The 11477-nt window shown below is 32.7% G+C and overlaps 1 protein-coding gene across 1 annotated transcript; it reads right to left on the bottom strand.

Annotated features, from left to right (window-relative positions):
• Window positions 1-204: 204 nt before the first annotated feature.
• Window positions 205-10625, bottom strand: LOC120331932 (uncharacterized). Its single transcript, XM_039399113.2, has 8 exons — window positions 10489-10625; window positions 8504-8695; window positions 7978-8165; window positions 7576-7726; window positions 6933-7152; window positions 6128-6256; window positions 3531-3707; window positions 205-1419 (listed from the first exon to the last, which is right to left on the bottom strand). Exons 1-8 carry the CDS (start codon window positions 10537-10539, stop codon window positions 1166-1168), a joined length of 1362 nt encoding a protein of 453 aa, XP_039255047.2. The 5' UTR covers window positions 10540-10625; the 3' UTR covers window positions 205-1165.
• Window positions 10626-11477: the final 852 nt, after the last annotated feature.

Below are 11477 nucleotides of genomic sequence, written 5' to 3'. Positions count from 1 at the left end.
GTTAGATAAAAATACTGATTAAAGCTCCTATTGCTGCAATATTATATACGTATCGGTATTTTTGCATCCTTTCAATTAGTCGATTTTTTTTCTACAAATTGTATATTACAGAAACGGGAATCAGTACGCAGACTAATACATAAACGGACACCATTTGAGTATTTGTTAAACAAGAAAAAAGTCTCAACACACTTTGGAGTAAATAAAAAACTTTATTTAGATTAAAGAGTTACGTACATAATTTAACACTGAGGTAATTTGCAAATATTGCACAATTACAAATATTTTTATTGCACTTTTTATTGCACTAAAATAAGTATTAAAATAAAAGCAACTCAACAAATATACGGAAAAACCCCATAGCAGATTCTTACAGCACATGAAAAGAATTAGATGAAATAATGAATATTGTGGCCAAAAATGACCGTTTGTAAATGCGTTCATACGTTCATATTTATCCAAGAGCAAATTGCCACTTTGATACCTCATTCCAGAGTTAAATGACGTGATTGTTTTTATCCAATTCTACGAGAAAAATAAGATCCATGAGATTAAGTGTACATTCAATTCAATAACATCATCAAATATACATAAGAAATTAACATAAAATATTTTGGGTTGAATAAATTCGAAATTACGATCACATTTGCCACCTGAGAATGACATAACAATACCGATGACGTCATATTTTCTAGACAAACAAGTTTTATATTTAAACACAATAAATCATTGTTGTAAATTGCCTGTCTGAAGATAGTATGTATAGGTTCACTGCACCCTAAACAACTAAAAAAATTAATCGTTGTCAATTTGATGATTTGCTTCACCATGTTTGTCAACCCAAATTCTAAACATCACCTTATGTATTCAATTCTAACAAAAGTTTTGATCTATTTTACAACTGCAATTCAAAAAAAGGGAAATTCATCACAGATACATTGAGTTGTTGTTGAAACGATAACAAACGTAACAGGTTTCATTTTAGAAAATGTTTCGTCTGGTACATTTAAAAAGCGATTGCCGAACTCACTGACCGCCACCGACATAAAGGATCGTCGATTGTTGATAACATAGTTTAGTAATCAGGCAGTTTACCTCTGCGCTCTTATTCTGAATTAGTGGGTATCTGATATGTTTGATTGTTCATTAGCTTGCTTTGCCAGCGTCAACAAAGTTCATCGAAAATATCAAAATCGTCAGGAGCTTCCAGATGCTTTTTTGGATGCTTTGCAGTTATTTTTTCCTGGTTTATGTTAGTTCCATGAAGTCTCCTGTAAGTCGCTTCATCTAGTTCACCGCTATCAGAGTTTGTTGTTGTTGCATCGTGACTTTTGACGAGTTCATTAGAGTTACCTTTTTCTTCTTCTATTGATTTGATATCTGATATGTCATTAGTATCTTGAATGGATGATTCCTCGCCTAGAAATAAAGAGTAAACTTTTTAATAGTAATGAGGCATTACTTTTTGAGTGTGGCACCTGATGATTAAGAAAAGTGACATCGCTGGGACATTGAAACTGAACACAACACCACAATGAAACTGAAACAACCTTTGCATTAATAAATGACATTTTTAGATTACCTTTTAGCTGAACCCGCATTTTCGTTAAATGTCAGACAAACAATCCGAATATAGTGTATTTAGGTGAGTGATGTTGCCCATTGTGTATAATGGTCTGCTGCATTTTTTATTTCTTGAACACACAATTTAATGAAAAGTTCTTTGATTCTGTTACAAGCTAATTTAAAATGTATTTATAATAAATTTGCATTTTCGGGAGAATACTACTGATCTTGAATTTCAACGTCAAATATATTATAATTGGGAACCCTAACACGTAAAAGTAAAACTACATTAGCCTACGCTAATGTGTTTGAGTGGAGTGTTTCGATATCGCATCTGAAAGAATCTGAATTTTTGAACGTAAGCTTGAAATAGGAAATGCGGAAAAATAAACAGAATACATTTTATGTAAGAGTAAAAACGAAATTAATTGGATAATTAAAAAAAAAAGTTTTAATTTGTTGGTATACATTACATACGTGATATTTGGCACCAACATATGCAAATCAAGTTATCGGTATGTATCTGCGTAGTGCGCATAATTGAAACATCCATAACGGATGCGATTTTCCATTTTCCGTTCATATATTTCAATCCATCAAAATCAAATCGAATCGATTGCGTCTCTCACTTAACATGAATGGGCACTTATACACTCAATATATTTTTATTCCTCTACTGCTATAACATCACTATGGGGAAATAAATAGCCATACCGTGTTTTATATATTATTAAAATGACATTTCCTTCAAACACAGTTTTCGTAGACAGTAAAAAGCCAAGAACGTACTGGATTCAGTGGATTGATGCCACCCGGTAATGCAATTGTAATTATCCATATCCGAATAGCTTCAAATTCAATAAGATTGTCTAAATACACCTAGGATATACCAAATGGTTTAAACTTTTAATTGTTCTCGGGAGAAATCTTGCTTTGTATTTGCTGTATTACTAATATCTTTTTAGTTTTTACTATTACTGTATACTTATTTATGCACACATTAAAAACTACCAAAAGCGGGAGTGCGACGCTATCTAAGGGCCCATTCAAAATTGAATAAATAAAGTATTTTCACACATGTGGAGGAATGGAGAACTCTAAACTAGTCGAAGAAAGAGTTTAAAAAAAAATGGTTTTGAACAACTAGTTTAAAGGGTTTATTGGGTCTCTAGGAAGTCCTGTGGTGTACCACAAAATAGGGTAGATACACTAACTCGCCCGTATTTCATGAAAAATTGGCAATATTTACAAATAAAGCATTTATTTACGAGGGAGTAAATAATTATATCGATAACTTTCTATTGTGTCGTCCTGATACTCCCCAATAATTGGTTCTATACTTTACGTAATATACTTTGGTAGTTTCAAACCTATTCAACATCGGAAAACATAAAATGGTTTGTTCTTACTCATCCCGCGACATAGTTGTTGTCACAATTGATTGACGAACGCCAAGTTGAACGTCCAACAATAAACAAATATTAAAATAATGTATCCGTTTAAAGTTAAACGATGAACATGCATTTCTTCTCAGTAATGTGAAAATTAAGACAGGGTTCCCAGGGAGGCGATAAGACGACTCAATCATATGGCTAACCACTGCCCCTTGGCCCTGTCTTATTACCAGTCCATATCGGGTATGGTAATAGTTATATATTTTCAGATGCATGAGCTTGATAGAGAAGAAGGTCGTAAAGCTGGAATTTTTATAACGTTGACCGCTAGTAGAGAGTATCACTTTCTACTCTCATATATGAGTAGCGGTATGTTCGTGAATAAAAAATAGCAGATATTGTAACTTCATCAACCGCGAAAACTATTGAGTGACAATCGAAGTACATTAAAAATTAATATGTAACTAATCTTGAACACATTTCGTGTGGTGTTCATAAATGTGTCTGCATAAAAATATTTTACACATTTACAAAAAATAACAGTAACATAATTGTAATAATAGTAATAACCTTCTTTCAAATCATTAAGTAGTTTTGAGCCACATTCTTTTGCCTTGACATTCACTGAGATGGAACGTTGAATGCTTGGAGGTGGACGTTTCACTGCGGATCGAGTATGCTTTTTTCTGGTTATTTGCGGACTTGGATAAAATCCAAGAGATGTGTTTGCACGTTTCAGTTCGGAATCTAAACAAAGTAATACATTTTTCATCTATTTTTCAGACAAAAGTTGTACATTAATGACGCAATGACCTTGTGGTTGACGAGTTGCAACTATGGTGCAATCACAATTCAAAGAATCATATTTTAAGGTCTAAATTGTGATGATATCTTTTAAAACCCGTTTGGCGACGCAGTCCCCTACAATGATTGGTATCAGAAAAGCTTATAAATTCTGGTCATAACGAAACACCCGCAGTGGAAGTGACAGCTGCTGGTATAAATCCCTTATTATTTTTTTTTTGTATTTCTGTGAGTACGAAAATTGTCTCGGCCCGTCCATATCCTACGCTACCAGGTGTACTCGGCAACAAATGTTCTTAAACCACAAATACAGTCAAATATGATTTCCAGAATTTCTTAATACCGTTTGTAATTATGTTTCGTTTGCTTAACACCGCAACTGACTTTCCGCAATAGCGTGCGACCCAATATACTCGGAAATTAGCATGAAATTTAGCATGTAGGAACCCTAGTGTCGCATCGGTTTTGAAGCAGTTTGGGAGTCATAGTTCAAAGTTGATGCGACATTCACCAAATTAAAGCTGTCAGAGGAGATGTTTACGAATCTTCTTTTAGATATTGAGCATTATGGATAAGTTATTCGGAAACGGGGATATTGTGTATAGTTTTATTGAATACGTAAAACACGCCGAAAATTTTTTGAGAAATGACTTATTTAGACTTATGTATTACAAAATACTTCGCAAATTACTTCGCCAATTTTACGAACCTATACTAATGATAAAGTCGTTTATATTGTGCCCCAATCTTTATCTGATTTAGAAAAAATGCCAAAGGAGAATAGATTACATTCAATCTGATAATTTGACCTGTTTATACCAGTAGGGGAAAATAGAGAACCCGACCGTGTAACATGTATTGCAAATATTGGCGCTGCAACCCAATGCCGCAAGGAAAACAATTTGTGATACCAGAAATTCGGGGGGATTAAGCGACGAAATGCTTAGTCTGGTAATGCAAAGATTGTTTGCTGAGATGAATACCTTAAAATTAACCTATGATTACCGAACGAAAAAAAAGATAACGTCAGAAATTGTTTTTTATTGATTCAAACTGTATTGAAGATAAGAACTATTTCGATAAATACGAGTGATTTTAAATATTTGGTTTGCTTGTTTAAGGGAACGCAAAGTTTTGAAAAATATCTGAAACTGAGTAACAGCCATATAAATTGTTAGGTAGATGCAAATGCCTTTTTATGTTATATTCAACCAGTTATTTATGACCATTTGATATGGGTTGATGTGCTAAACGGAGATTGGATTTAATGGCAATCTTCTTCGGTAGGCTGATACATAGATTATTAAAGGTTTCAACACACGCACACTAATTGAAATCATCATATGAGCGTCAAATAGTTTCGCAGAGCCATCGAGCATCGAACGACCGAGACTACTATCGTTAATTAATAAGAGGTAAATTGACATTTCATGTTTCTAATTTCAAAACGATGTTTATCCATATTCAATTGCATTTTAAGTAAATTAAGCGCTAAATTACGTTCAGCGATAGAAGTACATTTGTACTTGATGTATAGGGGATATTGAATGTTTGCAATGCTGAGCCATTTTTCATAACCATGGTAAACACTACGTGCAAGGAATCCGAAAAATCAATTATGCATTATGTCGCAACAATCAATCTATAAAAGAAAGAGACACTCCATTGTGACGCATAAGAATATATAATTTTCATCTGAGATTGAATTAATTTTCACGATCAATGGAATATTACACATATAAAATATGCCAAACAATCCACAATAAGGTCATTACTGGGATAGCATCAACATTCTTTTTCAATCGCTATAGGTTTTTGTTATAATATAAATCCAAAATACAATTTTTTTTTATTCATGGAGTGAAGGAAATTTGTGGTTTTTCGGAGACAAAGTCGATTGACGGAAAATCCGTAATCATCTCGCACATAGCCAAGCCACAATAGGATTCGGTCGAATATAATGTGGTTATCGCAAACGGGAGAGGAAATAGACACTTAACATGTGACATCTTGTGACGTCGTAACGCCAATGCCATCAAAATTACGACACGTCACATGACGTGGGAGACTGTATTTATGAAGTTAAATTTTTAATATGAGCGATATGTGTATCATAACAAGTAAACTATTATATCAGCCGCCGCTAATGCACGTATGAAATTAATACCCATTTTATCTACATAGCACAAATACCAAAATCTGTTAAGCGTTGCATTCAAGTTTTGGTCATATGGATTTCTTATGTATCGGGCTACAAAGTGCCCGTTGTCTATAAACTTTGCAACACATCGATTGCATGTAACTGTGAAAGTCAATAATGATTGGCACTCTAAGATTGTAGGAAAATTGAGAAATATATTTACTTTTTTGTTTAGATGTTGGTGTACTTTCTACAACATCGTCTTCTGATTCACTTCCAGAAGAGAATAAAACATCATCTTCATCATCTATGCTAAATTCATCTAGTTCTGCTTCTAGTTGATCTATGTCATCTATATTTATAACGATGAATGACAACATGAAATAAAACCATTTTATACACCTTATGCGAGAATACTACATCAGAGAAAAGAATTTTTTGTACGAAAATCTCTTACGCGAACAAACCATTTGAATCGTTGTGCATTAATATACATGGGAATTATTGAGAAGTTCGATATTATAATGGATTTAACACTACAACTTCATATTCAGCATATTGTGGTCGAATTAGCCAAGTTATTTTTAGTTTTTAAAAAAAAAGGCCATGTTATTATTTTCAGGACCACACATATCTTTTTCATCTTTTTTCAATACCATGTAAACCCATTGCACAAGTATTTTCAGACTGTGGCATTCAATACATTTCTCTCAAGATGATTAAATGGATTAAAATAAGATGTGCCCGCATTGCTATTTGCGGATACGTTCAATTTGCAAAATTTTATTTATTCTTCCGGACGTAAAGAAGTATATAATGATTCAATACTACCGCTCATGTACAAATTGCATTTTTCCGTTTGCTAAATACCAAATATATGCATTTTTAATGCTGTTATATTATATTCTATCTCATTTATTTTTTTTTATACGATAAAATTCATTTTAGTCATCTTTATCAAATTTTCGACTAAACCTATGCTGGTGTTGAAGTGAATAAAAAAAAAAATTAAAAAAAAATGTTTTCACCGTAAGTTTTTCGTCCGACCAGGTCAAGCTCCATTGGATTGCTGAATAATTTATCTCTATGTTCATCTATTCCCATTTCAAGTGCATCAGCAGATTTATTCTGTCTTCTTTTTTCGTGGATTTCCGATGATATTTTTTCTAGACTATCAAGCGCAGTTCTATATCGTTTCTTGGCTGAGTCTACTTTACGTCCCAATTCGTCGACTTTTTGTCGCTTTTTCTGTTAAAATACCTATACAATTAAACAAAGTCCCGACCAACTTTAAATCTTTTCACTATCGTTTTATAACTAAGATTCGTGGCAGTTTTACAACGTGATACAAATGTTCGATCTAGCCAAATCTGGCATAGTATAGAGTAAGATTGATGAATTATGTATTCTGATTATTATCGTTTGTTGCCATGAACGCTTGGATGCACCAAACTCACGCATTGTCGGAAGAGCTTATTGTTTAGTTTTAGCTTAATGTTTACATAATTATGTTCCAAAAGTGTAATCTGTAATAGCCTACATTCAAAAATTAACTGAATAAAAATTACACAACAAAATTACAAAAAAAAATTAAACTCATTTGCATCAAACGTGATTGATTTATTTCTACAAGCACAACTAAATCATGAATAAATAGGTGGAAAATTTTACTTGCAAATCAACTTCAAGAAGTTCTTTCAACTCAAAGTAAGGTTTTGTTTTCTTTGTTGAATTTTTATGTTTTCTATGATGTGCTTGTAGCTTGCCGTCGAGGAATTGAAATCTTTTGGTCGCTCGTTGATGAAGACTTTCGCTTCGAGTTCTGAGATATATTTTAAGAAAAAGTTGGAGAATTTATGAATATCTGAAATATGAAATGTGTAACTGACTTGTACACGAATTTTTGGTTGTATTTTGTGTCGAATATTGACTGGGAACAGTCAAATTATTACAAATTGAAACAGAAATAAATTGTCAATGATATAGATATTTTATCCGATATTTCACAAAATAGTTTGAATAAATGATTCATAAACAATAACTTCCAAGTTATTATAAATATAATATAATTACCTGTCCCTCTCAGCATCCATAAATCTTATAGTTTGAAGATTTAACATTTCTTGCCAAGCCATATCGACTTTTTTATCGTCGAGTTCGCTCAAGCGACTTTCCGCTAAAGCGATTGTTTCTTTTGCCGCTCGATAAACTCCATTTGCTCGTTGAAAATTATGAACAGCTCTTTGAAGTGCTAACTGCGCCTATGTGACATATAAGAAAAAACGAATTTCCATATTTGCTACAATCAATTTCCGTGTTGCAAAAGTAATATCATGATTTTGTTTAAATTCAGAATTTTAAAAGCTTAGTAACTTTGTTTGTAAATTGGCATAGCGTGTTGTACTTGTACGTCAAAGATTAGGCCAAGAAATTCACTGAATTTATTTTGATATAACTTGTATAATATTTCTACTTTTAACAGATTATATACTGGGTGATTTGAAAGAAGAGAACTATTTTGTTAGGAAATATCATAATCGGTATAATTCGACATATCCCTTTGAGCCACGGATTCAACAATTGACTGGCCATAGAGTACCTGAGAAACTTGTGCCTTAGTTTCATAATACGGTCTTGCTCGTTCAATAGACTTGCCATATTTTTTCGTTAATTTTTGCAGCTGTTGTGTCGCACTAGCGAGAGATGCCTTGAACTTTTCTCGATATTCATTCAGCTCTGTTTCCAACTTATTTATTTCATCAGTAGACTGATTAAGAGTGTCAAGCTCTCCCTGAAAGTGGAATTACACAAATACTATCATTGTTAATTATCGAAAAAACGAAAGAAGCAAGGTATTAAATATATTCAATATGCCCACGAACAAACGGTTGAAAAAAGTTTGAAATAACTACTGCTCGCTGTTTAGAATATCGGAAATTGTTAAAAAAAGACCGTCATCCTGAGCGAAAAATGTGATAATTTCCATTGCTCACACACTCTTTGGCTTCAGGCATCAATACGCCATCAAATTTCAATTAGGTAAAAAACACGTCCACAATTATCACAAAATAAAAATAAAATCACGATTTTTTTTCACAGTGTATAACTTTTTTCTGGAAGGATAAAATTACTAATCACGTTACGGTTTATTTAAATGCCGAACTACTTTGGTCCTGACTGTTATTTCATAAACCACGGAGACCACAAAAGTACAGATACTGGTACCGTATATAATGTGTGTGCAAATTCAGAAGTATATTTTTCCTAAGTCGGTATTAAATTCTATTTTAATGATTTTGCGTATTATTGTAACTTCATTATTTATTTAGATCTTGCTGTGTTGAACCGTATGTCAGCTTCGACTACGAACATCGGGTTAAAAGTGTCATTCGAATGATTTTCCCACCAATTATCGACAATGGAAATTTATTGTAGGTCAGCAAAATAAAATGATGGTGGAAAAAATAAACCCGCTTTGAATGTACTAAATTTATATATGTACTAACAATACTTGAACTAAAGTTCTGAGTTTGAGGGCAGCAATGTTCTCACAAATGAGTTTACGCAAAAAATCGCTGTCGATGGCGTCACTGTGGTTATTATAATCAAGTAGTAGATAGGAATGGCTCACGTAATTCGCGTTTTTTTTTCGTCTAAAACAAAAAAAAATGACTGAATTTAGCGTGAACCGAAAATTAATCTTGCGACTCGATCGTATTCCCAGGAGAGATTTTGCCGAGATAATTTCTTTTCGGTAAAATCGGGCTAATCTACAACAGCATTATTAAGCGCAGGTTCCAGGAGAAGTAAAATCCGTGCTTTTGTTTTGGCTTCTGAATGATTGATATGGTGTCAGAACGATGACATCGAGATGTCAAGCATAACTTTCAGGTGAAAATTTATTCTCTCTTCACCAATGAAATATTAAATTTTATTATCTCATTCTCTTTTTATTTATTTAATATTATGGAATTATGGGGGAATTCAAGGGCAATTATCGATTTTCTATAAAATTAGCATTTGCTAAAAATGTGTTATTGAAAAGAGGACTGGAATGTGGCATATTATATTCATTTGTGAGTGCTATTGTCGAAAAGCATATATCGACAAAATTATATTTATTAGAACATGCGTAACCGCACAAAAATCAGAAAGTTTTTAGGCAAAAATTATTCAGATGTAATTGGAGGATACGAATACATTTATCACCCCAAAATCCAAAAAATGAGTTGGATAAAAAATGTTTTAAGAAACAACCTAATTTACTGTATACAAAATATTTTGTTAACGATGAAACGTGAATAATATATAAAATATACTTTTATAGAATTGAACATGAATCATTTCTCGAATAAGGTGCTTTTCAAGACCTTTTCAACCTACTGTAGCAAGCGTTAATTTCCGCTCAGTCAGAAACATCTATCATACTAAATCACTCGACCACACCGAATATAGAATATAATATTTCATTCTTTTCTGATCAGTTAGGTTGGAATTCAAATAACTATTTTGCTCGAGTTAACGTAAAGCTAGATTTATTAAGTATTCTATCAATTTGTAACTATCAATTTGAATATTACGAACCTTTATTCTTGGATCAATTTCATCATCAAAAACATCATCTTCCTCAGACATATTCCTTTTTGATACCTTGTCAAATATTTGCCACAATGCATTAGTTTGAATTAGAATAATTGATTTTTCAATTAGTTAGTGAACCTAATAAGAAACTGTGCATTTTATGCCTTTTCAAGCAACTCTTTGTCGCCCAGATGCGACTGACATAAAAAAACGCCTTGTCGCTATCTATTTCGGCTGTTTAGATTCAGCATATTGTATGTGGATTGTTTTTATTTACGGATTTTTTAACCTTGTGAAACAATAATGTGAGAAAAATCTTGGTGATGTGTTTTCTTTCTTGTAACAACGCGCTTATCTAAGCTTTGAGTAACTCAATTGATAATACTAGTAATAATGAGATCGAGAAATATTCTGCATCCATTGGGGCTTGAATCTATTGTATAACTAAAAACTAATAATATAAGTAATGAAAAACAACTGTTACAACAGAAATAATCCCGTTAACAACAATAGTTACAACACTGTTTCTGTCGTATATACATACTCCTTGCTGAATTTGTTTAATCGAGGTGTTGCAGTCCAAGTGAGACCCGTTCTTGGCATAGCGAAAGTATTTTATCATTGCTCGGAAACAATACAAACACTATGATGTTGATGTTAATCAGTAACCCAAATGCATTCTCGCACCTGGTACAAGCACACTCCTTTGCAACGATTACCCTTCGTATTGCAGTTTCATTATGAAATAGAGCAGATATTTCACGCTTGTTCAATCATGACATGTGCTTATCTACAACAAGCGACCGTACAAGATCAGCATATATGTATATTCTTTTAATTTAGGTATATCATTTATAGTTAGTCTGTATATGTACCCGAAAATATCTTTTTGGATGCGCAAAAAAATGATGGAATTAATAATGGTGTTTCATATCAAAATTACAACTGGCGCAAAATATTCCAACATTTATATTAACAAGCTTTTTATTTGC

The sequence above is a fragment of the Styela clava genome, chromosome 6 (assembly GCF_964204865.1).
Source record: "Styela clava chromosome 6, kaStyClav1.hap1.2, whole genome shotgun sequence".
Lineage (NCBI taxonomy): Eukaryota > Metazoa > Chordata > Ascidiacea > Stolidobranchia > Styelidae > Styela > Styela clava.
The sequence above is the reverse complement of the archived record's forward strand: the minus strand, read 5'-3'. Positions and strand labels throughout refer to the sequence as shown.

Excerpts from the sequence above, each read along its gene's own strand:
- LOC120331932 (XM_039399113.2), bottom strand. The coding sequence starts at position 10,539 with ATGTCTGAGGAAGATGATGTTTTTGATGATGAAATTGATCCAAGAATA. Across the intron at positions 7,153-7,575 it reads TTCTTGAAGTTGATTTGCAA|AAAAAGCGACAAAAAGTCGA; the intron begins GTAAAATTTTCC and ends GTATTTTAACAG. Across the intron at positions 1,420-3,530 it reads ACTTAATGATTTGAAAGAAG|GCGAGGAATCATCCATTCAA; the intron begins GTTATTACTATT and ends CTTTATTTCTAG.